The 27,765-nt window shown below is 48.8% G+C and overlaps 1 protein-coding gene across 2 annotated transcripts in view; it reads left to right on the top strand.

Moving 5' to 3' along the window:
- The window catches only part of ARHGAP8 (Rho GTPase activating protein 8), a 968,737-nt gene that overhangs the window by 205,563 nt on the left and 735,409 nt on the right, over positions 1 to 27,765 (top strand). For both annotated transcript variants that reach the window (XM_085652441.1, XM_085652442.1), the window contains exon 3: positions 19,312 to 19,452. In XM_085652441.1, the coding sequence (XP_085508567.1) occupies positions 19,312 to 19,452 (141 nt within the window). The remainder of the gene's footprint in view (positions 1 to 19,311; positions 19,453 to 27,765) is intronic.

Here is a 27,765-nt window from a genome sequence, read left to right as displayed (position 1 = left end):
GTGCATTCTAGCAGCTACCGGCCTTTCTGAGCATAAACAGTGCTCTGGCTCAGTACTGAAGGAGTTAACTATAGTTGATGACTCAAGCAAAACAGAAAGGCAAGCAACAGTGAAGACGGAAGAATCACATGGCTAACACATGGCTAACACATGGCTAACGAAAATGGATGCCACAACCAAAATGGCTTTAGCTTATGCTAACAGCAATTTCTGCGATTTCCACATGCTCTCCTGTTACTCTTGATACTCTTTGCCAGAGAGCTTTCAATTAGTCGATGCGCTTTCAGTTTGCTAAATCCCATACCTCCTGGGGAACCTGAGTCTTCTGCAGATCTGCTCCGGGTGCCAAACCACGGAGTTTTTGCCACTGAAAACGAGATCATGTGTCTGCAATGTTATTGTCAGCTCCAGGTACTTACTTAGAATTTTGTATTTTTAAAAAATATATATTTTTATTGATTCCAAAACAGAAATATTCAATCATGATCAGGGTACAAAAACAAGCAGGCGCTCATTACCTGCAGTATGCCCTGGGCGCACCCAAATACAAGTTACATAGCCAACAGATATTATATACCGTCCCTCAAAGTGATAGGACAAATTGACAGCCAGATTCTTGATAAGGAAACATATTAGTAACGACTAGTGAGCAATGAGCTACAGGAGAGCAGTACCTGAGTCACACGTTGTAGGAATACAAAACTAAACGTGTCACCCCACCCTCTTATCCCAACCCCCTGGCTTGTCACACAGAGCAAAATGTATGATAACTGCAGGGTGTAGCGCAAAGGACCACCATACAGATATACTGCAGCGTACAACAGGGAATTCTGCAGCGTCAGAGGTAGATGTAATCAGGGATACAGTAAGTACAGACAGCCAATTATTGAATATATATTGGTCGGGTCTCAAACCGTGGGGTCTGTATCCAGATCAGTGTCCGGGGCTTTCAGTAAGACTACTAATGCTTCCCAAGCCCTTGCAGCCTCCAAAGCTTACTCACTATTCGCTCGGCCAGCAAGCTGTAGTCGAACAGTGCCCTCACATTCAGCCCATTTAAGGAGGTCAGCTCTCCACCTCTGAATACTAGCCCCCCCCCCTGGATTTCCAATGTGCTGTAATGTCTTTTAGCCAAAAGAAGGCCCAAGTCCAAGAATTTACTAGTGATCTTGTTCTTGGATGTGTGGGGGAACAAGTGCAGCAGACAAAGGCCTATAGTGGGTTCAATCTGTCTCTCAGTTATGTCGCATAATAGCGTTACCACCTCCTCCCAATACTTCCCAAGTTGAGGGCAGCCCCACATCATGTGACGAAATCTGCACGCTCCGTGTTGCATTGCGGGCACGCCGTTGCTGGGGTGAGGTACGCCCTGTGTAGTATAAAGAAATGCAGTAGCTGGAAACGGACATTTGTAGAGCTTTTCCACGCCCGTTAAACCAGCTCAGCCCACAATTTCTCAGGGTTTCTCTCCGCCGAAGTCTGACTCCCACTTCTGCTGCAGCTCCAACAACGGAGTCAGGGTCTTGTGCGTCATACGCCTATATGGGCAGGTAACTGCCTTAAAGGTTCCTGCTGCTAATACTACGTACTGGGAAGCCATGGACTTTGCAGTTCAGACAACCATTCCCTCCAGAGCTTTCCGGTAGCCGCAACGAGTGCCGAGTGAAGCCGAAAGTCTCCGCGAGGCAAGCCGTATCTGTCCCACCAGGCATCAAAGGGAAGCAGGGTGCCATCCTCATACAAGTCCCCTAATGTATACAGACCCTTCTCCCTCCAGTCGGCCAACGCAGTCCAGTTGCCCCCGTGCGGTATAGCAGTGCACATGGCTAAAGGGATCTCAGGGGCATAAGGACGCTCGATCTGCGCTCTCCTCTGGCTCCTGTTCCAGCAAAGCCGAAACGTCCACAACTCGTTAGTGAGTGCCTTGAGCTGCAGTGGCAATTGTAAAATAATGCGGGAGGCTACCTGCCGAAGGGCCCGTCCCTCATCCCGCTCATCAGGTCTTTGAAATTCCAGCCCTACTGCTTGGGTAAGCCGCTGTAACTGGGCCTTCAAGTAGTATGTCTCAAAGTTAGGCACCGCCAGTCCGCAGTCGGCCTTTGGTCTCATCAGAGTTTTCAATGCCGCCCTCCTCTGCCAGCAGCTCAGAGAAACCCCGTGATCATCGACTAAAGCTGTTTAAAGATCGACGCAGGAATCCAGATTGGCAGGGTACAAAAAAGCAATACAATACAATAGCCTGGGGAGGGTTACCATTTTGAAGAGAGTCACTTGGCCGGTCACCGAGAGAGTCAAGTTCCCCCAAAATTCCAAGGTTACCTTTAAGGCTCCGGATGGCTCTACCCACATTACCCTCCAGTAATTCAGCCTGCGTATGATAGATACAGGTCCCCAGATATGTCGAGCAACGATATTCCCACTGCACCCCGTCTGTAATGAGAGGGCCCCCATCCATTGGGGCAGTGAGGAACAGGCAGGACTTCGCCCAATTCACCTTGAGTCCCGCAACAACGCCAAGGTCATGGAGTACGTTTTGTTCCGACGAGGGCGTTGGCCGTATTCGCTAAAAACATGAGGAGATCATCGGCATAGAGCGCGATGTAATGAGTGTAGCCATGCACACAGAGCCCTGGATACCACCGCCCCGTTCTGACCTGGGCCGTCAGGGGCTCCATGGCCAGGGCAAACAGCAGAGGGGAGAGCCGGCAACTGGACTGTTCCCATGAGGCACAGGGTCAAGACTGATTTGCATATGACTGGGTTCAAACTGGAACGGCATGGTGAGCAAAAAAAACGATGGATTTAGGCCCAGATCTCTGTACTGGGGTGAATGTATGACATTGTTCTGCATTCTGTCCATCAACTGTTGTTTTTGCATTTGTCACCCCAAGTGGGATGGGTATGCTCATGAGGGCTCCATGCTCTCCATACCACTGGAATCAAGCTGTTCGAGGCATGTGGGCTGCTGAATTCATATCTGTGCATAGATCGCCGCCTAGTGTTGGGTCCGGATGATTGCACGTTGTTGTCCTGGAAGAGTCTTCGAAGTATCCTGGGATAGGTGACTCCTCCCCTGGACTACAGTGCGCATGGGCATCCTCTCCATCCTCAGATTGTTTTTTTCCGCCATTGGGTTCGGATGTGCTTATCTTGACTCAAGTTAGGAAAAACTTTTTCTAGGCCAAAAGGCCTTTAGTTCGCGTCGGTACTGTTCCCGATTGGTATCGATAGTATCTTGTTAGTTTACTAACTTCCAGAACCAACTTTTTCGCTTCCTACCCGACCATCGACCCGTCATCGACGATGGAGTCGAGGACACCATTCAAGCGGTGTCCGGTATGTAATGCGAAATATCCCCACATCGACGTCCATCCGGTGTGCAACAAATGCCTTTCACCGGATCACGACGAATCTACATGTATGGCCTGTGCCCGATTCCGATCCAAGAAGACTCTCCGGAATCGACGAGCAGCGAGACTCGAAGCGCAGCAAGCGGCACCGGCCCCGGCCGACATCTTCAGCGCTGAGACCGAAGATGTCGAAGACGTGGAGAACCTACCCTCCAGCCCCGTTTCCGAACACGACTCCGGCTCGGAAGACGTCGAAGAAAGCCTCTTTCGCAGAGACGAAGACGACACCGAGGTAGGAGACTACAATGAGGCCTTAGGGGCCGAAGAGAGTAGCTCCGATGACGAGCAAGGCCTACCCGTACAGACTGAGGACATCCCAGTGCGCCAGTCTATGGCTCCGGTCGAGGGATCGCCTTCGGGCCTTACCCAAGACCTATCCCGCAGTTCTTCGGCCCCGCCCTCTGGCCCGGCCTCGGACATTCAGCGGCAGCCATTAATACCCAAACCGGCTGGTTTCCCTTCTTCGAAACCGAAAGCTGTATTGGTTCAACTGAAACCGAAACCGAAAGTAACGCTGGTCGGATCGAGGCCCACCACACCTTCGACGCCAGCAAAACCCATCGGCACCGAGCGCACCAAACAATACTTCGGTGCCGAGCTTGCAACGGCCGACGTCGGCGTCGACATACGGAAGAAGACCTTCGGTGCCACCAAACCTACTCGGCTCCCGGCACCGACGCAATCGACTCCGACCCCAAAGGTCAAACTGCCTGCTGCGTCTCACACCGCTTCGACAGCACCATCAAAGGCACACTCATCGAAGACGTCGACGGCCATTACCGCCCCTCGACTCGATGACTCACCGACGCCGAAAAAGTCCACGCCCGCTTCTACGGAACCGGTCGGCGCAAAGGAATCGATGGCGCTCCAGGTGCGGCCCGTTGCTGCGCAACGCACCAAACACAAAACAGTCCTCCAGGACACATCGGGCTCCAAGCCAATAAAAGCTCCAACAGCCTCTTCGGCACCGGCCAACATTACTTTTGGCCTGCCGCCATCCACGGCCCCGAAACTGTTCCAAATCAGGACACGGGTCACCCACACCACGATCACGCCTGCCGAACGTTCTCCTGCGGAGACGTCTCCGTCACATATCATCGACGCCGACACCGGCAGGATGCTGCTCCACAAAAGGAGAATAACTTCAGAGCCAGCTTTGGACTCCTTCCGGATCCCACTTAAAAGAAAGCTGCCAGTGGCTTCGGAACCGGTTCTTTACGAACCTCTCCATTCCCCCTACCAGGATCCACAGTCCTTCTCTCCCACACACTCCGACACAGATGTTTTGGAGGACTACATGGGTGACCACGTCCCCTACCCCGGAGAGATGGACCCTGAAGGCCCACAGGACCCTGATCAAGCTTGGGATGACCCTGTCGACTCCGGTGCACCTATAGATGCACAGGACCCGCAACTCTATGGAGCAAAAACATCTCCCACAGAGGACACTGCCGCGTTCAACGCCTTAATTGAACGTGCTGCGGCCAATCATGGGGTGCAACTTCACTCTGACACCGTAGAGGACGACTTTCTCATGGACACTTTCGCATCCTCAGAAAGGAACATAAAAACTCTACCCATGTTGAAGGGTGTCCTCAAACCAGCAAAGGACATCTTCAAGGAACCCACCAGGGCAAGAGTAATAAACCCCAGGATCGACAAAAAATACAGATCGGCCCCTGGGGACCCCACCTACATTAGAGGCCAGCTACCTCTGGATTCAATTGTAGTTGCGAATGCTCGCAAGAGGGCACACTCGCAAACAACAGGTGATGCTCCTCCCCCGGACAAAGAGTCCAAGGTGCTAGAGACCTCCGGCAAACGGGTTGCCGCACAGGCGGCTAACATATGGCGTATTGCCAATACTCAGGCGCTCCTCGCTCGCTACGATCGAGCACACTACAACACATTAGAACAACTACTCCAACATCTCCCTGACCAACACAAAGAAGGTGCAGAGATCCTCATCAGGGAGGGACAGCTCCTCACAAATGCATCCATTAAGTGTGCACTGGATGCCGCGGATACAGCTGCCAGAGCCATAAACACTAGCGTCATGTTGCGACGACATGCCTGGTTGCGAATCTCCGGATTCAAACCTGAGGTACAAAATAACATCCTCAACCAACCTGTCAACCCCGACTACTTATTCGGGCTGGAGGTTGACACCACCCTAGAGAAAATAAAAAAAAGACACGGACACTGCAAAGTCCATGGGGGCTCTACAAACGCAGTCCTTTCGGAGCGGCTCCTTTCGTCGCCCCGGAAATAGAGGAGCAGGTAGAGGACAGGGGTCACAGCAAACATACAACAAGGGCAACACACAGAGCACCTACGACAAAAACACCCGGGGTGGATATCGTGGCTCCAGCACAAAGGGCAGAGGACGCGGCTACGGCAACACCAGGTCCTCCCCCAAGAACAAGCAGTGACGCCCTCTCCCTTCCTCCCGACCACATAACACCTGTCGGGGGAAGGCTACAAAGGTTCCTGTCCACGTGGAACTCCATCACCACGGACAGGTGGGTCAAAGATATTGTCAAATACGGTTACTGCCTAGAATTAACCTCAACTCCACCCACAATACCTCCAAAAAACCGTCCTATGTCCTCAGAGCACTTAACGCTCTTACAGCAGGAGGTGCAAAGTATGCTACTAAAAGGTGCAATAGAGGTCGTACCCGTCCACGAGCAAGGTACGGGGGTGTACTCCCTGTACTTTTTAATACCAAAAAAGGACGGGTCGCTCAGACCTATATTAGACCTGAGACCCCTGAACCGGTACATTCTCTCCGAGCATTTTCACATGCTCACTTTACAGCAAGTCCTCCCGCTGCTCAAGCAGGGAGACTTCCTGGCCACACTGGACCTCAAAGATGCGTATTTCCACATACCCATTCACCCCTCACACAAAAAATACCTCAGGTTCACTGTTCAGGGGCAGCACTACCAGTTCAAAGTCCTTCCCTTCGGCGTGACAACAGCACCCAGGGTTTTCACAAAGTGCCTAGCTACTGTAGCGGCACATCTGCGGAGGCAGCACATACACGTCTACCCTTACCTGGACGACTGGCTCATTCAAGCAAAGTCAGCCCAACAATGTGCCAGCCACATGTCCCGCACCATTCACCTCCTTCACAGTTTGGGGTTCTCACTAAATTACCCAAAGTCCCATCTCCAGCCCGCACACGTACAACAGTACCTAGGTGCGACCATAGACACTCTGGCGGCCACAGCTCAGCCAAATTTAGTGAGAATCAACAGCATACAGATGCTGATTTCCAAGTTCAAACCACAACACTCCCTGCCCGCGCGAGTGTTCATGCAGTTGATAGGCATGATGGCCTCCTGCATTTTCATAGTCCCACACGCGAGACTACATATGCGCCCGCTCCAGGAGTGCTTAGCACGTCAGTGGAATCAGGCTCAAGGACAGTTGAAAGACCTAGTGTTGGTGAGCGGTCTGGCATACAACTCTCTGCATTGGTGGAATCCACAAAACCTTTGCAAGGGCCGACCGGTCCAAGAGCCTGTTCCACAAATAATACTGACAGCGGACGCGTCTCTCCAGGGATGGGGAGCTCATGTACTCAACTACACAGTGCAGGGACTATGGACAACACAACAAAGGAAGAGGCACATCAACATTCTGGAATTGATGGCGATCTTCCTCGCGATGAAAGGGTTCAAAGTACACTTGTGCAACAAAGTCGTGTTGATCCGGACGGACAACATGACTGCCATGTTCTACATACAAAAGCAGGGAGGAACACACTCTCCACAGTTGTCTCATCTGGCTCAGAGCATGTGGAAGTGGGCCATTCAGAGGAACATGTTCCTCATGGCAGAACACCTCCCCGGCAAGGACAACCAGATGGCGGATCTGCTCAGCAGACACAGCCACCAGATACACGAGTGGGAGTTACACCCATCAGTACTCCAACCGTACTTCCAGCAGTGGGGTCATCCAGAGATAGACCTATTCGCCACAAGCGAAAACGCAAAATGCCAAAGCTTTGCCGCCAGGTTCCCACATCCGCAGTCGCAGGGCAATGCGATATGGATGAACTGGTCCGGCAGATTTGCGTACGCTTTTCCCCCAGCACCACTAATACCGCTGGTGGCACGCAAACTCAGACAACACTCACTGACACTCATCCTGGTTGCTCCAACGTGGGCACGCCAGCCGTGGTACACCACCTTTCTCGAACTCTCCGTGGTGCCGCATCAACGGCTGCGGGTCAAACCCGAGCATTTGACGCAGAACCATGGAGAGGTTCAGCACCCAGATCCGCAACAGCTGAACCTGGCAATCTGGCTCCTGAAGTCCTAGAGTTTGGCTACCTCAACCTGCCACCTGACTGTATGGACATCATTAAGGAGGCCAGGAGACCCACTACCAGAGCTTGCTATGCAGCCAAATGGAAGAGGTTCGTCATTTATTGCAATAATAATGACATCAACCCGCTAGACGCATCCATCCAAAACATTATTTGTTACCTATTACACCTCTACCGATGCAATCTGGCGTACACCTCTATACGTGTCCATTTGACCGCAATATCAGCCTATCTACAGACCAGGCAGCACCTCTCTCTATTCAGAGTGCCTGCCATCAAAGCATTCTTGGAAGGACTCAAACGAGTCATTCCTCCTAGCCACCCACCAGCCCCAATGTGGAACCTCAACTTGGTCCTCACACGCCTAATGGGTCCACCCTTTGAACCTCTACACTCATGCGAGATTCAATTCCTTACCTGGAAAGTAGCTTTCCTAGTAGCGATAACTTCTTTACGAAGAGTTAGTGAACTCCAGGCACTGACCGTCCAAGAGCCATTTATACAAGTTCACGCCAACAGGGTCGTACTACGTACCAACCCCAAGTTCATGCCCAAGGTGGTATCGCAGTTCCACATGAATCAGACTATTGAACTGCCGGTTTTCTTTCAAAACCCACAGACTGTCGCTGAAAGGGCACTCCATACCCTAGATGTAAAGAGGGCCCTCATGTATTATATCGACAGGACCAAACCCTTTAGGAAAACACAACAACTTTTCGTTGCCTTTGCCCCACACCACAAAGGTAACGCTATCTCCAAAGCAGGTATAGCCAGATGGATCGTTAAATGTATTCAAATTTGCTATGAAAAGGCTAAACGCACTTTAACGATTCCCCCACGAGCCCACTCAACACGTAAGTTAGGGGCCTCCATGGCTTTCCTAGGAAACATTCCTTTGCATGATATATGTAGAGCAGCCACCTGGTCCACTACACATACATTTACCAAACACTATTGTGTAGATGTACAATCAAAACAGCAGGCAGCTGTAGGACAGGCTGTTCTCAAAACTCTTTTTCAGACCGCTGCAGCTGGCACTGGTAGCCGCCGCTAAGAGAGGGCACTGCTATGTATTCTATGCACAGATATGAATTCAGCAGCCCACATGCCTCGAACTGAATATGCTACTTACCAGTATGCATCTGTTCTTGGCATGTAGGGCTGCTGACATTCATATCGCCCTCCCTCCTCCCCGGCGCCTGTAGCAGCTGCAGCTCTCAGAATTACTGTAAAGCATGGTCATCACTTTCTGTATCTACTCCATCACTGCCACAATGGCGAAAAACAATCTGAGGATGGAGAGGATGCCCATGCGCACTGTAGTCCAGGGGAGGAGTCACCTATCCCAGGATACTTCGAAGACTCTTCCAGGACAACAACGTGCAATCATCCGGACCCAACACTAGGCGGCGATCTATGCACAGATATGAATATCAGCAGCCCTACATGCCAAGAACAGATGCATACTGGTAAGTAGCATATTCAATCCTGGCTGAAGAGGGGTGAAACCCCGAAACCGGTCCTAGGATGCTTGTTTCCAGTCCAGGGAGGACCTGGCTTGGCAGTTCAGGCTGGACTGTTACCATGAGGCACAGGGTCAAGACTGATTTGCATATGGGTGGGCTCAAACTGGAACAGCATGGTGAGCAAAAAAACGATGGATTTAGGCCCAGATCTGGGGTGAATGTATGACATTGTTCTGCATTCCGTCCATCAACTGTGGTTTTTGCATGCGTCCCACGGCTTACAGCACAGGCATCCGAAATCAGTCCACCCGTTTTAACCCAAGCAGTTGAATGCTTGTTTAATAACGCTGTCCAATCTACAAAAGTATCTCTCAAGCCAAAACTGCGCGTGACCTGAAATAAGTAAGGCCATTCTAGGCTATCGAATGCTTTCTCGATATCGACCCATAAGATGGCAGCTGATGCCTTTGGATATGAGTCAGCTTCCAATATACGAATCGGGCGTCTCACATTAATGGCTGTGTTCCTTGTCGGGATAAACCCCGCCTGATCCCTGTGTACTACGTTGACCATGTATGGGAGCAGCCGGGTCGCCAGGATCCGACTTAAAATCTTATAATCAGTAGTTAGCATGGACAGCGGGCGATAAGAGGTCCTATCAGAAGGCGGTTTCCCGGGCTTCAGCAGTGGAATAATAATAGCTTCGCGAGTGGTGACAGGCAGTTGCCCTGCGCGCTTTGCCTCTTTAGAAAGAATCACTAACTTAGGAGCTAAGAAATCAATATAGGTCAGATAAAACTCAATCGGCAGGCCATTTGCCCCAGGGGTCTTATTCCGTGCCATATGTTTAATTGCTACCCGAACTTCTCCTACTGTTATATCCTGGCCCAGCTGCTCCACCTGTGTCCTATCAAGTTTCAGAAGGTCAACTGTAGCTAGACACTCCCCAAAAACATCATCATCCAACGTCACCTTGCTCTGATAGAGATCCGTGTAGTAAGCAAGGAACTGATAGTTAATCCCCTGCTGGGTATAGCAAAGATCCCCCGTTGGGCTACACAATTCTAAGATGACCGTCCCTCGTCTAGTGGGGTTGGCTAACCAAGCCAACAATGCACCTGATTTGTCACACTCTGCATGAGCTTGTGCTAAGTATTTCCTATAATCGAAACAGCGCAAACTCTCGACCCGCATGGCGACTGCTTCCCTCGCCTCCAGCAAACCCTGCTGTTTATCAGGCTGTTCAGGCCGTTCTTGTTCCACTTCTCGCAGGCGCTGGTCCGCAGTCTCTATATCTTGCAGTAGTGACTTACACACCCCCACCCTGTAGTACAGCCTTAAAGACATCCCACTCCACAGCCGACGAGGACGCCGTGTCCGTGTTCTCGAGAAAGTATTGGGTAATACCAGCCCCCACTGCTTCGCGGAAGGCCTGATCTTCTAGCAGTTCTTGATTTAAACGCCATGTTGGAATTGTGGGGTGCGCTGTAGTGAGGATATGGGCTGACCTGCGGACATTACTAAGTTAGCATAAGCTAGTATACGCTTGGCCTCCATTTTGCTGCTTTTTGCTCATGTTACTACATGACACATTTCTCGTTAACACTTTGCTTACTCGCTTTCACATGAGAACTGTCTGCCTTTCACATATCTAGTTGAACACTGTGCTACTAGTCTGCACAGCGTGTTCAAGGTCGAAAAACAATGACCTCAGTTGAATTGCTTTGGTCAGCCTCACGTCCTTAGCCATAACCTAGAACACAGCTGCAACACTGAAAATCTAGTGCTTTTAATATTGCATGCATGTTAGGGCACTTAGAGAAAATCTTCCCAGGATAGAAGAACTGTGCTTGTCCGGAGATGTAAATTCCTGCATCTAAACTCGGAGGTATGGGGCTCCCCTGACAAAGCCTGGAGGTCTTCTATAATTATAATAAACTAGCTTCTAGCACGGGAAGGGCGGCAAGGCGCTATAGTCCTGTTTCCACTATCATTATAATATGATTTCCCCTTTTGTTCTATATGGAATTGAAATGCTGATTTGTTTGATCTTATGCGTTTTTCTGCTAGTATTGGCTCGTGTACTGCATTATAGAGCACGTTAGTTAAAATAAACATTTTAAACTATACTTTGGCTCTATTTACTCATGTTGTGGATAAGTACGAGAGTTTGAACGGAAAAGTGTTCTTGTTCCCATGTATCCTGAGAGGGACGGAGTAACATGTTCTAGGATGTCCAATTATTGGTAGCTTTGCTGTAGTACGGAGAACGAATGAGAGACTATAGCTAGTTGGATTGGGGTTCTGGGTACCGAGGTGGGTATTTTGGTACACCACTACACACTGAGGTCCTGGTTTCTTGCACATAGTTCTGTGTGTGTGCAGAATCCCTGCAACAGCGCCTGGGCCCAATGTATCCATAGGAGTAGTGGGTTATGATCTCAGAGTGTTCTAGTGAGGTATTCACTATGTTTGTCTGCCGCGTGTATATCTGGGGAACACAGTATCACATCTAATCGAACATGAAGCTCATGCAGAGCTGAGAAAAAGGAATGATGGCGCACTCCCGGGTGGTGTGCCCGTCATGTGTCAACCAACCCCCATCTAAGCTGCCAATCCCTTCTAGCCTTAGAGATCTTATGAATAGGTGCGTCAGGGAGAGGTGGATGAGACCTATCCAAGGAAATATCAGGAACAGAGTTAAAGTCCCCGTCCATAATCACTGAGACAGTCAGATGCAACACCAATTTCCCAGACAATTGAGTGGAAAAAGCTGGTTGCTCCGTGTTGGCTGCATATATATTGCCCAACACAACATCCCTGCCATTGAGTTGACTCGCAACCATCACATACCTCCCCTCTGGGTCTACTAGTTGTTGTGTAGGGTGGAAAGGTACCCCCACCCTAATCCAAATCAATACTACCTGCGCAAAGGCAGAATAAGTTGTGTAGAAAGTCTGACCCCTCCTTCTACGCTGCAGTGCGAGACCCTTGTGACGTGTGATGTGCGTCTCCTGAAGAAAAGTGAATTGTACCCCTCTTCGCACTAAGTACGCATGTATCTTGTGGCGGCGCACCATTGTTTGCATGCCCCTGACATTCCATGATATACATTTCAATTCAAGTAGCGAACCCATGATAAAGCTGTGTACAGTATCCTAATAGTCTGCTGAAAGTGACACGCCGAAGCCCCAGAAACATCCCGTTACAAAACAAACAAAAAAGTCCCCAACTCCCCCTCCCAGAAAAGGCACTAATACACTAGTCCCCATTCAAACTAACTATACACTCTGTATCCTCTAGTAACTACAGAGGATCAAGGGGGAAAGCAGCTGTGAGCCGGTGTTGTCTGACAATGTAAACAACAATCAAAGCAGCGCCATGCCTCGAACAGCACCCATTGCCCTGTGCCCGGGGGTGCATAACAGTGATCTCGGAGAGCCCCCCTAGCATCCCAACAGTGCAAAGTAAGGCAGCGCAGTGCCGGGAGGCCAAAAAAAGAATAAACGACAGATAAGAGAGGAGGAAAGAGCGAGGCAGAATTAGGAAAAGGCAGCAGAGCAATCAAATAAGATCATCAGCTGTTCCTGGAGTAACATGCGGCAGCTTAACACTGTCATCTTGGGACTCATCAGAGGCCGAGCCATCCGATGCCTTCTCCGACCCCGATTCCACTCCAGATGGCAGTTTATAGTCCTGCAGCAACTTCGATACCACCCGCAGGGCGTCAGACCTCTCCTTCTCTGTCTGGGAAGCACTAGGTGTTCGCACGGGAGTATGACGATGCCTTGTCTGTCTAGTTCTGCACGGGCGTTGCTCCCCAAGGAGAGGCGTGCGTCTGCGCTCCGTCGGTCCGCGGCCAGTTTTGTAGGTTTCAATCCAGTCCCATGCCTCCTTAGGATCATCGCAAAAGTGAGTTTTGCTCTCTAAAATTTTCGGCAGTCGAGTCGGAAACATTAAGGAGTACTGGAGCCCTTCATCACGCAAGGCCCTCTTGACCGCCAAGAAAGCAGTGTGGCGGCGCTGGACCTCCAACGTATAGTCAGGGAAAATCGACACTTTGCAATTGTCCACTGTGTATGGCCCTGATGAGCGCGCTTTCTGCAGCAGGAGATCCCTGTCTTTAATAGTGAAGAAGTCGAGCGACCACCAGTCGGGGGGGCGTCCCTGGCGCCGGAGGACGAGGAGGGACGCGGTGAGCCCTCTCCAGAGTGTAGAGCTGGGTCAACCCAGCAGGTGCCACCGCATTGCGGAGCCAGCCCTCCAGGTAATCGATCATATTAGGGCCTTCCACTCCCTCCGGGAGACCGAGCACCTGTATATAGTTCTTGCAATTGCACCCTTCAGCATCCTCAGCTCTTTTCTTCAGCGATTGAACCCTGTGAGAGATATCCCTCATCTGAGCCGAGAGGGATTGCTGCACCGGCGCCATGTCCGCCAGGGAGGTCTCTGTTTGCTTCACACGGTCAGCCAGCTTGGTGTGTTCAGCCTGTAGGAGCCCCAGGCCCACCGCCACATTGGCAGTGTCCTGATGCATGGTGTCTTTAGTATCCGCTATAGCCTGCAGGATCTGGGCCAGCTGCTGTTGGACTAGATTGTCGACCGGCAATTCAGGGGAATCCTGCCTTCTGCGTTCCGATGCTGACTCGTCTTGGTCCTGGGGGACCCCCATCTGTTTGCTCCTGGGTTTCCCCATGCCCCCAGGAGTGTAACACCACCAGCTAGGTACAGATGGATAGTGGTGCCCACCAGGGCAGTCCTTGGGCCAGGTGCGACTGTAAGCCCCACGCACCCGAGTGAACACGCTGGCCAGGTACCGTCCCTGCTCGTCGTCTATGCGCAGCACAGTTGTCCAGGTCCCGGCGTCCGGTCCGCTCTATCGGGCCCAAGGGAAGGCCAGAGATACCAAGCACTCCAACAGGCCGCGACCCTCTTCCCACTAGGCGAGCAGTTCAGCACACAACAGCGCCGGGAAGGATGGGGCTCGGCCACCTCCTGCAAAATCAACTCCCTCAAATGGCCCAGGGATCCCACATCAACAGCCGGGACACAGCTTCCCCCCTCCTCAGTCAGTGGGGCGCAGAGTTAGAGCCCTCCGAAAGTGGGAGCCCAAGGTCCGCGGCGTGCGGCCCCAACCATCAGGAAAGGGCGCCCAGTCTGCCGCCAGGCAATCCCAGTTTCAAGTTTCTGGCTCCCAGCAGGCGCAGAGACTCTTATTCCACAAAGCCACACAGTGGTGCCCCGCTCCCAGCCTCCGCTCACCACAGAGAACCCCCGTTCCAATTGAGCAAGAAAGGGGCAATACGCTCCAGCAGGTACGCTGCTGCGGATCCCCACCCGCCGCACCAGCAGCAAAATGGCAGCGGCCGCATTGTGAGCTATCCTAGCCAGCAAGGAGCCGTCTCTGGGCTGTAGTTCTAGTGGGAGAGCCCCTCCGGTTTCCCATATATGAGGGAGGCCTTGGCAGTACTGTAGTGCAGCGCGGCCCCAGGACAGTCATTGGGAGCACAGGGAGGCTCCCAATGGGTCGGTCGCAGCACGCGAATCTCCGCGCCGGGAGAAACCGTGCGAGGTTGCGCTCACTTCAGCAGCCCCTGATAGTCCGCTTCAACGCAGCAGGGCCCCTCGCACAGTTCCCGAGGGGAAATTAGGCAATCACCGGGATCGGATGGGTCTTCTCCGCAGTCGCCGGTCCAATCACCCCATCACAGCCAGGGCCGCCATTTTGGAGATTCAGAGTCAGAGCCTCTCCGCTCGCTCCGCACGATTGCCACAGCTCCCAGGGCATTCGGGGTTCCCGAGAATCAGGCCTAAACACCCCCAGTCTCGGTGGGGCCAGGCGCATGTCCCGGAATCGAGGCAACAGCAATTTAACCAGGATAATTAGTTGGGCTGGAGCGGAGCTCCGAGCTCACACACCCGTCGCCCTCGGCTCGTTAGCCATGCCCTTACTTTGAAAATTATGTTATGCATTAAGCAGTGTAACATGAATCTTTGTAGTAGTTTAAATAAATTCTTCTCTTTTGCCCTCTGACCATTTACCAAATCAGCCACTGTCCTATTATCCACATGGAGCAGAACTGTCTTGTTATCTAGACTCTTCCCCACACAGCTAATGCAACTATCAAGGGGAAAAATTCGAGAAAAGCTATGCTTTTTGCTTCTGATACCCAAATAGATGGCTACTTCTCGGCACACCATTTTCCGTCCAAAAAAAGACCTGAAGCATCAGAAAACAACTGTATCTGCCAAATTAAGTCTTCATCCAGTGACCAAATCGTGACACCATTAAATGCTTGTAAAAACATCAGCCAAACTTCGAAATCTGCCCTCATGCTAGCAGATATGCTTTTTGCTTCTGATACCCAAATAGATGGCTACTTCTCGGCACACCATTTTCCGTCCAAAAAAAGACCTGAAGCATCAGAAAACAACTGTATCTGCCAAATTAAATCTTCATCCAGTGACCAAATCGTGACACCATTAAATGCTTGTAAACACATCAGCCAAACTTCGAAATCTGCCCTCATGCTAGCAGATATCCTAATTCAGTGATATGGCAACATGACACCTTTCCATGGCAAAGCCTAATCTTCTACAAAAACTTCTACCTGCCCTTACTACATGGCAAGCGAAATTCAGATGACCCAATAGGCATTGAACCTCATTCAGTGTCAACTTGTGAGATAATCTGGCATGCTCTAACAAAGCTGTAATCTCCAAGACTTTTTTTATGAGGAAGCCTAGCTTCCATCTTCACTGTATCTATTTCTATACCTAGATAAGTCAAGCAACAATTAGACCCTTCTGTTTTCTCAGCTGCCAAGGGCACACCTAGATCCTTTGCCACAATTTTAAAATCTCGTAAAGCTTTTTCACACTGCTGAGAGCCTACAGCCTCCATGAATAGAAAATCATGTAGATAATGCGTCGCATCCAAATGTCCAGTTTGAACGAGAAACACCATTGCAGGAAAGTACCGAAGGTCTCAAATTGCAGGAAATTTTTACAACCCATAGGTAGTACTTTATCCACGAAAAACTGTCCCTCAAATTAGATACCCAGCAATAAGAAGTCTGATTGGTGCTCCGGCAAGGGCCTAAACGCAGATTTAATGTCACATTTTGCAAGTTCAGTATTGGCCACCATTTTCCTTATCATACTCAAAGCTGTGTCAACAGAAGCAAATTTGACCTTAGTATCTTCCTTAGCAATAAAATCGTTGATAGAGAAACCTTGCGGCCAAGATAAATGCTGAATTATTCCAATTTGCCTTCCGTTTTCTTAGGAATGACGCCAAGCGGAAATATAATGAGATTTTTTAACGGTCAGGTTACGAAAGGGTCTGCCATTCCCTTCTTCTACTTCAGACTTTTTCTTCACCAACTGTGGGTATTTGTTTACAGCCTGTAATTTTTTTGCAAATCTGTAGCATCTAGGCCCTTGATAACCCAACCCAATCCTTCCTTGAAACCCCATTCCAACTTGGATACATCATTCAAATTAGGATACAACTTAAACCAGAAACACAAAACTTCCACATTAATTGGTGTAAAAGTCCTTGTGTCCAGGTTGAAATGCGTAACCTTTCCCCCTGCCTTGGCCAAACCCACCCCAGTTGTTCTGATCCCCAAAGCATTGCAATATGGCGTGCTTGCCACCACACCTAGAGCATTCATGTTTGTATTTGCAAGGGTTCTTCTGGCAATATCCCCTGTTGAAATTCCAGCAGGCACCTGACACGACTCCTTGCGATTTATTCCAGACCCCACCCCTCTCATCCTCCCGAGGTGGGTCTACCGAGAAAAGGCAGATGAACTACCGCCAAACCGCTCGCTGTATACATTGAAGGGAGAGGCCTCTGAGGATACATCCACTGAACCCAGAGCTCAATGTCTACTTCTCCCAATGCTTTTTCAGGATAAGTACCAATCTAGCTCGCAATCCTTCATCATAATGAAGCCAAGCAAAACCTCCAAATTCAGTGTACGCTTTCCTGATTGTGTCTAAGTATTTGAATATTGCCACAGATCTCTCTGGAAACTTTTCGTAATATACACTAGCGAAAATAAGGAATGCCAAAGTCCATGAATCAATATTAGTAGGTACCCTCGGCCTTTTTGCTAGCTCTCATGCTTCCTCTTTAGATCCCTCTCTAGATCCCTCTTTTGACTGAATTTCTCTGTGAAGTAATTTGAAAACGTCTACAAACTCCCCACTCCAAATTCTGTCTTTAGTATTCTTGCTTGAATGGGAAACTAAAGGCATAGATAAGCCCTTATAAGGTAATCGTTTCAAAGACACTGAACTTGTTTTTTCGCATTCATTTTTGCTATCTTTTGCAATACCTTCTTTAAGATTATCTTTATCAGCATTAGAACCTTCTTTAACTGCCTGATTTAAGATATCCTTTGAACATTGCTCACTTTTATTTTTCAAATCGGTTCCCGCATTTTTGTCAAAACATTGCTTTTTATTAAACACCCTTTTCTGAACCTCACCTGGTCTTAAGGAATTGTCCAGTTCAGATGTTATTTTTTTCTTCTTTTCCCCATCTTGATGATTATTATTTGCGTTTCTTCTGCATCAAACCCCTTCAATTTCATTATCCTGCGAAAAATAATCTCTGGACAAGTTTTTAGCATTTCCCTCCTGTCCCCAATTCGACTTTTTCAGAAACTTAAAAATTTCCCCATCATCATCAATTTCCCCCTTTTCCAAAGATTCAAAATCATCATTACCCCAATCTTCACCTACCACCCCTCTATATTGACCTCTTTATTCTACCATACTACCCCCAGGACATTCCCCGTCCCCAACACCCCCGTCATATACTTTCCAATTTATCGCTTTAGAACAGCCTGCTGCTCTATTTTGATCCATGGGTGTGGGAAAATTCACTTCAAAACTTTACCCTTCTTCTCTTACTTTGCTGCAGGACGCTAGAGACCTGTCCAAAACTTTTTTACTGCCCTTTATTTTGCTTGGCAGTATCTTTCCTACGTTGGTCTGCAAGCCGCCACAACTTGCAGACTCAGGAAATCTTTTGTTCTTCAATCTAGCTAATCTCCCTTCATAATTAATTTCTTTGGGGACCCCAAATCCAATTCCCCTCTACTTCTTCTGTCTATATTATCGGGTGAAACGCTTTTATTTTTGGATTACTGAAAATTGACTTCTTTATCTGTACCTAAATATACAGAGTCTAAATCTCCAAGTGAAGCGAAAATCCCTCTCATTGACATTAACGCTCTGGCTTTCAACCGTAGAGCCTTCACTAGATGCACAGGCAGCAACAGCGGCAGGCACACCACTTGCTACTGTTCTCTTCTGCCTTTCGAGCCCCACCCATGCCTGAAACAAGACGCCGGGTAGGATTAAATCCTCCCTCTCGGCCTCGCAAATCGTGCGCCATGCCTCTCTCACCGAAGCGGCCACTTCTGCCATCGCGCTGCTCACAATATAAATAAAAGGGTCCAACCAAGTGCCTCATTCTCAAATTTGTTTACAGTTTACCAAATAACAAGCGCCTACCTCAGCCCTCAACTGCCTGACTAACTCCGCATTCTAAAGCACGAGCCCCAACTGACTCGTGCTAAAAACGCCAGCCAGTCAGGACACTTACCTGTCCTTGGAATGTGCTGCCCGGGGTGGACATTCTACCAATACCACCCCCAGGAGCCCTCATTCGTGAAAATGCTAAGAGACCAAAAGACAAAACATTCAGAGGGAGCTCTCTGTGCATGCAGGATCTCATACAACCTGTTACTGGAGGTGCATGGTCAACAGCAGAAAATTGCTATGTGCTGCTATGATTTTTTTAAACAGTAGATAAGAGCCAAGGTATGAACAAAACAGAATTGATACATGTGTAAATGTTTACAATCAGGGTTATATTTTCTTGTTTCTTTTGCATAATTGCTGGACATTCCCTCAGGTTTCTAATAGATGTTTTACACAGATATCCATACCCACAGTAGATTATCACCTTCTATACGTTGAATGACTGTTGTTTCGTTTTGCCGAAAAGTGTAGTAGTAATTTTCATGAAAAAATTATTCAATCATTTTGCTAAAAGAAGTTTCCTTTTTTCCAGAATTACAGAAAGATGAGGAAGAGCTTGCAGTACTTGGAGTGGAGAATTGTACTTTAGCACCAGTTACGCATAAAGGTGCTGATCTAAGCATAAATCACCCGTACTATGATGTTGCACGGCATGACATCATACAAGTAGCAGGTAGGTTACTGACATGCAATTTAAAATCTTACCATGGAATTAAACGTTGTCATGCTATTTTTTTTTTTTTTAGATTCTCTTCATGCGTTTTTATTTATTTGTAAAACAAAGAAATCACATGGGGCTTCTTGGCGCTAACAGCTGGACAGGTTTGCTACCTTTGCAGGCTAATATGGGGAGTATTGTCTGCTCTTTTCTGCTATATCTCAGAAATGTGGTTTTCAGATGGATCTGAATTGGCTAGGAGTTCCACAGTCTAGCTACCGATACTGAAAAGGCTCAGCCATAAAGGCAGAAGGTCTAAGGAGCGTGCCCCAAATGGGGCAAAGTGGCAAAGCCCACCATTGGACACAATTTAACAGCAGGGAAGTCTCCTGGCCATAAACCGTGTTGTGTAGTAGGTACAGAGTTGTGAACTGAATTTATTTTGTCATCTGCAGACCGTTTAATGAGGCCAATCAAGGTGCAAAGCTGTCAGATCATTTAGAATTATGAAAAAGTCCGACTTCCAGCTTCTGAATTAGTTGAACTCTATGCTTGGCAGTCTTAGCTGCCTTGAATTACAGTAACCAAATCTTGCTGACATAAAATGATTCGCTATCACTTTGTGGCAAAAGGTGATGAGATAGAGTGTATGTTTTAAGAAATGTAATTAAAAATAACACGAGTGATTCCTGTATATATAAATGAATTTAAAGATTTGATATATTGATATATTATTTGTGCTGCCTATTAGTAATTTCCAATTATGAGTATTTTAATAAACTGGATTGTTGTATAATATGAAAACATCGGTGCATCTGTTAAACAGAGATCATGCTTAAGTAAAATTACTACTCTCACTAATTCACAGCCTGAGGCCTGCGGCAGTGACAGCACTAGGACATGAGCTCTCCTTGGAGTATTTATTTACTTATTTACTGATTAATTTTGAAAAGCCCTGCAGGCTGTCTTTTCGTTACTTCAGTGCACTTGTGACATCAGTAGGTGAATGGGAGTAGAGTGCTTAATATTCCTACATGTCCATTGCATCTCACTGGATGGACCTTCCCCACACTTTGGTATAATTTTGCTAAAATCATATGGCAGTGGAATTGTCAGTCTTTCTTTAAAGCTTAATTAGTTGTCAGCAAATAAATACAGAGTTATAGCCCAGTAGCAGGAACCAATGACAGGTGAAAGGAGGCATGATTAGTAGGTCATTTGGTTAATGAGCATACTATTAACATTTAAGCGTGGAAATCTATTGTGAGTTAAATATTGCAAAGCAGTGGTCTGTGCGAGCAGCCAAACTGCTTACAAACAGCAATTTAAAAATGTAATAATCTTTTTCTAAAACCTTACTTGTTGCTGATCCTATCTGTCCTTCATAATTATGTGAAACATGTTGCCTCGCTAATGGACGTTTGAAGTTCCTGGCTTTTCCCAGTTGTCCTATCTTCATTGTCTACATTTTTGAGTCCATTGTGGCTCCGCCCCCTCCATTCTAATAGATCACCCAACTTAGAATCATTCTTTCTTGTCCTGCTTTGCTGCCTGACCAAGGCCAGGCACGTTTTCCAGAAGTCGGGGAAGGTGGCTATGTTAAGGGCAGGGCTCCTTGACAGCTCTTGCCAGTCTCCCCGGAATAAATAGAGTTTTGTTATTTGACGGAGTCCTGTCGGTGATGAATGGCTGTTGCCAAACTAACTGTTGTGCAGTCTCTGCTGCCTGATTATGTGGGAGCAGGAAGAATGGCATGGCATAGCACACAGAAGATCTCCAGGAGAGAGACCAGATACTACTTCAACAGCACTGTAGAGTGGAGGTAGCTGCATCCCTGCTCTGTTATACTTTCTGGCTGTTGGGATTGAAGACATGTCCGGGAGGATGCACTCCATTAAAGTGAATGATATCAGAAGATGAAGCAGGTCTCACTCCCACTCTACATTGTCTTCCTTTTCTCCCAAGTGCAGCAGGACATCAAGGGAAAAATTTACCAATTGCACTTAGTAAGAAATTGGGTTACTGGTTGACTGGGGTGTGGGCCCTGTTTAAGCAGTCAGGATAAGGCACAAGTAAACCCTAAATTAACCAGTACTCAATCCCCTGATTGCTTGGCACAGAGCAGTCATGCTTAACTTAGAAGCAATGTGTAAAGTATGTGTGCAACACTTCATACAGTAAAACTGTGAAAACACCTCACATAAAGATCACACACTGGGTTGGAAAAATATACCTTAATCTAATAAATAAAACAAGACGAAAATGTTAAAAATCCAATCAGGGTGGCGTGGCCCGGCAATTAGGGGGGCAGGCAACATGGCCAGGTGCACGTGATACATACCGGCTCCGCAGCCACATTGCTGCCTTGCACTAATACAGTGAACGAATGTAGCATCCAGACACCAGGATGTGGTCCATACATCAAAGACATCCGGTTGAGCCTGAGACTGACTCTTGACAGAGGGATTTAGTAGCACCAGACTACAAAGATCAGGAGAGTCTGAGACACCCAAGATGGCGCCGCCGGTCTGCTTGAACGTATGGGAGTAGCCCCAGGCCATGGCCCGCCTTCGGGGCAATGCACAAGGAACCAGCAGTGACTTGGTATGGGCTGGGCCGGCGGCAAGAACCGGGACGGGCCAGAGGGTGAAGCCAGAGGAGGTACTGCCGCAGCAAGGGGTTCTTCGGTAGCATGCGGGGGCATCTTAGCGCAGAGATAGTGAGCGCAGGGCGGCCCGGACTCCCGGAGCCACATGCGGGTGGGCAGGATATCAGGGCGGACCCCACGATGTTCTAAAGGTCCCAGAGTTAGAAACTGGCGAAGGGCGGGGTCCGTGCCTGACTTTGAAATGGCGGCCGCGACTCTCCGGTCACCTGGGATGAAAAGCTGGTTATAAGGAGGGTGCGGTTCATCTCCTGAAACCGCAACTGAGCTATGGGAAGGAAGAAGATGCATGTCTGCGATGCATTACAGGCGAACACAGGAGCTTTACGTGGGGACTCTGCCTGACCTTAAGATGGCGGCCCTCTGATACAACCCCGATGACAGAGAGGGAGTGGGGAAGATCACCGACAGAAGTCCAGCGCATCCCAAGGGGGGAGCGAGGTCTCTCCTTCCCTGGCGAGTGCCCGGCCCGGTGGCACGGGGTCAGAGGCACAAGGAGTCGGGTGCGAGCTGCACCCACGAAAGCGGGGGAGTACCTGGTCGCACCTATTCCACCAAAAAAAGCCACAAGCAAGGTCTCAAATTTCTTTACCCCTGCTGAGAAGAAACAAGGGCCAGACCAAAGAGAATCCGATGTGACCATAGCTTTCAGCAGGAAAGATTTGATGGCCTCCCTGAGGGAATTTAGGGCCGAATTGCACACAGAACTCAAGATGGATATACGGGCCTCAATGGAGCAACTCAAAGCTGAGCTGACAAAGCGCATGACCTCCCTCCAATAGGATGTAGACCCTATAGGCACCAGAGTATTGGAGGTGGAGGCCCAAACACAAGACCTCTACAAGAGAGTAACGGTGACCCATGACAGAGTGCAAGACCTCCACAAGCGACTGTAACAGGCACTGCTGAAAAACGAAGACCTGAAAAACCGGTCAAGGAGAGACAGCATTAGAATTAAGAGACCTGGAGGAAGGAGCAGAGGGCCAGATCTGGATGCTTCCAGTGAGGGGCTTTTTGTGGAGATTTTGGGGCCATAACAAATTAAAATTAAAATAGAGAGGGTCCACCGAGTGGGTCGACAACTACCGGGAGAGCAAAGACGCACCTGCGGCATCCTGGTCAAGCGTCACTCATTAAAGTCAAGGAAGCCATACTACAAGCAGCCAGTAAGAAAGACTCGCTATCCTTTCAGGGCTTCTCCTGCACTCTGCTTTAGGACTTGGCACAGTCCACCCTGCAACAACGACACCACTTCCGACTCCTTACGGAAAAATTGAGGTCGGACAACATCAAATACCGCTGGACTTATCCATTTGGATTGGCATTTGAATTCATTAAAAAAACACAACACATCACAGAGCTGGAGAGGGGCCTGGAGGGCCTGGGCCTGCCAAATCCAGAGGTGGGACCCAATCAAACGTCCTCAAAGGGGACAGAGAGAGAGTACAAAAAAAAATGTGATGTCATACACTACCCAAAGGGTGACAGTCAGAAACCTGAAGCGGAAAGGAGATGACCTGTCAGCACCAGTCCTAGTTGGAGGGGTGGCGATTGACTCCTCGTCTGCACTTGGACGTAGCGATCTAAGGAGGGAGCCGAGAGTTACTTGCTTTAGCTCAAAAGACTCCGCTCTGGTCCCACAGACGCTACCTCTCTAAATTGACCACGGATTCAAAATAGATGCTGAAAGGACCTGCTACATCCCATATGCTCAAGAGGCAGTTGGGGTGGTGGGCCTAGACCAAGGTGCCTGACAAGATGCCCTTTTCCTTGAGAGACATGGTTGCTAGGGGCTCTCTGGCTCCCCAGCTTAAGTTTAGTTCTGTTACATGTTTCAAAGATTTGGGAGGGGGGGTTAATGCATTAGGCTTAGTGGTGGAGGCACAAGGGAATCTGACACACTATACAGCATGTCTGACACTGGGAGGTGGACGGCATGGGGTGGAAGTCCAGAGGGGCAGGGAGAGAAGAGATGGTGAGTCCAAAATAGGTGGACCAGCTCTAAAGGAGGGGACGAGATCTGAGACCGGAAGATTACGATAGCATTGTGGAATATGAAGGGCCTGAACCCTCCTCTCAAACATCATAAAGTCTGGAAGTACCTGGGTGATTACCAATTCGATATCGTGGCACTCCAAGAAAAACATTTAAAGCGGTCTGAGGAGCTCAGGTTACAACACATAAGCTACTCCCTTATATAGAGATCATCTGCAGGAACAAAACAGAAAGGGGTAGCACTATTGTTTCACAATTCCTCAACATTCTAACCAGAAGGTATAAAAGCAGACAGAGCGGGTAGAGTGAATATGGTGAAGGGGAAATTAAAGGGGAGACTCTGTACATTTGTCTCGGCCTATATACCTAACACGGGTCAGGTGGCCTTTACGATCTCCCTGCCAAATATGATGGGCAGATTCGCGGAAGGTCAGATAGTGCTTATGGGGGACTTCAATCGCACTTGGCACTCTGCAATCAACTGCACGCACCCCCAAAGATCTTCCACTGGAAGTTTCTCTAGAGGCTTAAAACAGACCTTTCAGACTTTGTGTCACTGCGATACCTGGAGGTCCCTAAATCATACCACAAGGTACTATACTTTTTTCTCACATGTCCACTAGACATATTCACGCTTAGATTATGTCTTCAATGCTTGCTGAGGTCCCTACAAGCTGCACAGATCCATCCCATCACTATCTCAGACCACAACCCCATATCAGTATGTTTGAAATGGGGATGTCCAGCTGCGGGCCCTTCAAGATGGTTCTTCCCCATCTCCTTAACATGGGAAAGATTGCTTAGAGATGAGTTGCGTGCTGCAATTAAAGAATTCTTTCAACTGAACCAACTGCACGCCACTACACCCATGAACAACTGGGATGCCTTCAAGGCGGGCAAATGCATCGAACTCAATGCCGCATTGAGCAAGCAAAGAGCAAGTAGCTCTAGAAGCAAAACTGGGGGAAATAGAAAAGGAACATAAAAGGACTCCCACTCGGGACCTCCAGCATAAGTTAAGTGCACTAAAGGGGAAAATCAGTGCGATCTACATCAGTATAGCCGAATACACCCTCCTGAGGCTGCGCCGTATTTCTTATTCTCAAGGGAACAAAGTGTCAAGAGTCAGTCTCATTTGGCCAGACAGCTTTGTGAAAAAAGGGAAAAGGAATATGTATGAGGGATCAGGGATGGGGAGGGGCTCATAGAACAGTCAGGTGAGGGTAAAGCTAATATATGTGGGTCTTTCTATAAAGAACTCTTTCAAGCACTACCCATAGATCCAACTGCCCAGCTAAACTATTTGGACTCGCTCATGTTACCCCAGGTACCACCGGCCTGGAACGACCAACTGAATGGCCCATTCACTGATAAAGAAGTAGGGCGTTAAAGCCACACAAATCCCCAGGACCAGATGGGCTGATGGCGCACTTGTATAGAACCTATGCATCAGAGCTCATCCCACACTTAACCTCTCTTTTTAATGCAATGGCGAAGGGCTCAATGGTGACGGCCTCAATGGCGGAAGCCATGATAACGGTGATCCCGAAGACGGGGAAGAACTCACAAGAGTGTGCCCCCAATAGGCCGATTGCACTTTTGAACCTAGACGCCAGATTATACTCTGCAATATTGGTGGCTAGATTGGAGAGCCTGATGCCAGATTTAATTCACCCCGACAAATCAGATTTTATAAAGGGGAGGCAAACCCATGATAACGTCCGTAGAACACTACACTTGATTGAAAAGGTCTCAAAACACAAAACGCCGGCAATCCTCGTCGGGATATACGCTGAAAAAGCCTTTGATAGAGTGGATTGGCCATTTCTTTTACACACATTAAAAAGCTGTGGTTTCTGGGAACCTTTTATTAATAGAATCAAAGTTAATTGTGCGCAACCCCGATCACGAATGCAGATTAACAGTGTTAGCTCTCTGCTGTTTGTCCTTGGCAGGGGGACGAGTCAAGGGTGCCCCCTGTCTCCCCTGTTATTCACCCTAAGTATAGAACCCCTAGCAGCATGTATCAGAGCAACTCCAGAGATCCAGGTGATCAAATTTAGAGACGAGGAACATAACCTGTAGTTATTCGCAGACGATATCCTGAGGACACTGACTTCTCCCTGATCCTCACTGCTGACTCTTCAGGAGGAGCTTCAGCAGTTTGAACGCATAACAGGGTTCCGGGTAAACCTGGCCAAATCACCCGTATTGAATCTCACCATGCCAGAAAGGGAGATGGCTCTCCTACGAGGGGAAACCCCATTCCAATTGGCTAAGCACAATCTCACATACCTGGGGATCCAGATCACACGTCACCTGGAGGGATTATTCAGGGCAAACTATCCCACCTGATTACTCCAGTTACAACAGGACCTCAAACGGTGGAAACCACTATATATTTCATGGTTGGGAAACCTACATGCAATAAAAATGACAGTGCTACCCAAAATCTCTATCTGTGTCAGGCACTCCCGATTGAACGTGAGAGAGACTTCCTCCCTAAACTACGCTCACTCATCACACGCTATATGTGGCAAAACAGTAGGGCATGTCTACCTTTTCACGTGTTAAGACGCACAAGGGACGGGGTAAGGGTTGCCCTACCTGATTTTGGCCTTTACTACGAGGGCGGCGCAACTGTGGGTTATTGCCCAATGGTCCATGAGGGAATCTGACAAACACTGTCTCTACATGGATCGGGCAATAGTGGGTAGGACGATTTAGGACATGATTTGGAAGCCCAGGAAGGATAGACCTATGAATGCCTACCTGAATACTCCCACACGGACCGTCCTTAAGGTTTGGGATTACGTTACCAAAGGGCTGGGCTGGACGATGTTCCCCTCTTTAAACACTCTGCTTCATTTCAACCTCGAGTTCTCCCCCGCAATGAAGGCGGGACCGTTTGATGCATGGAGGGAGGGGGGATGCCTGGTACTTTCAGATCTCCTCCATGGTTATGATATGCTCACATTGCCAGCGGGAGTTCCACCTCGCATCTAGCAAACACTTCCATTATTTCCAGCTTAAACATTGGGCCGCACACCCACAAATTAGGGAGGCAGCTACATGAGATTTTACACTGATAGAGACTATTAAACCATTTTGGGAGGAGATTCTAGCCCAAATGAAAGACATTTTGGGATACTCCATCCCGACTACAGCAGAGGCAGTGCTTCTGGGCCTCAGAGGCTCTGACCTGGAGCACCAATCGAAAACAGACGGGGCTATAATGTGGGCATTCCTGGGGGCGGCCAAAACGGCAATTGCAGTGGCCTAGAAGAAAAAAGCAGCTCCAGTGCCGGCACAGTGGCATTCCCGTCTATGGAAAATACTCTTCATGTAGAGCCTCGTAGATGACTATAAAAACTTTGAATATAGATGGGGCCCATTGGTGATATATCTTATGCAGGGCCTTCCGCTGGTGGTATGTCCCACCTCTACAAGAGATATGCACCTGTTCTAGTTTGAGATCACGTTCGGACCCACCCATATAACGCCTCATACTGCCTGACACTCGACGACCTGTCACCATGCCTCTCGAAACCCAGGGACCATGTCAAATTTCCCTTACAGACCACGCATAAAGTGCCATGATGGTTGTTAGCGCTTCTCCACCACTATTGTTAGGGGGAGGGAACCAGGGGGTGTGGGATAGTTGGGAA

The sequence above is a fragment of the Triturus cristatus genome, chromosome 4_1 (assembly GCF_964204655.1).
Source record: "Triturus cristatus chromosome 4_1, aTriCri1.1, whole genome shotgun sequence".
Classification (NCBI taxonomy): Eukaryota; Metazoa; Chordata; class Amphibia; order Caudata; family Salamandridae; genus Triturus; species Triturus cristatus.
The sequence above is the reverse complement of the archived record's forward strand: the minus strand, read 5'-3'. Positions and strand labels throughout refer to the sequence as shown.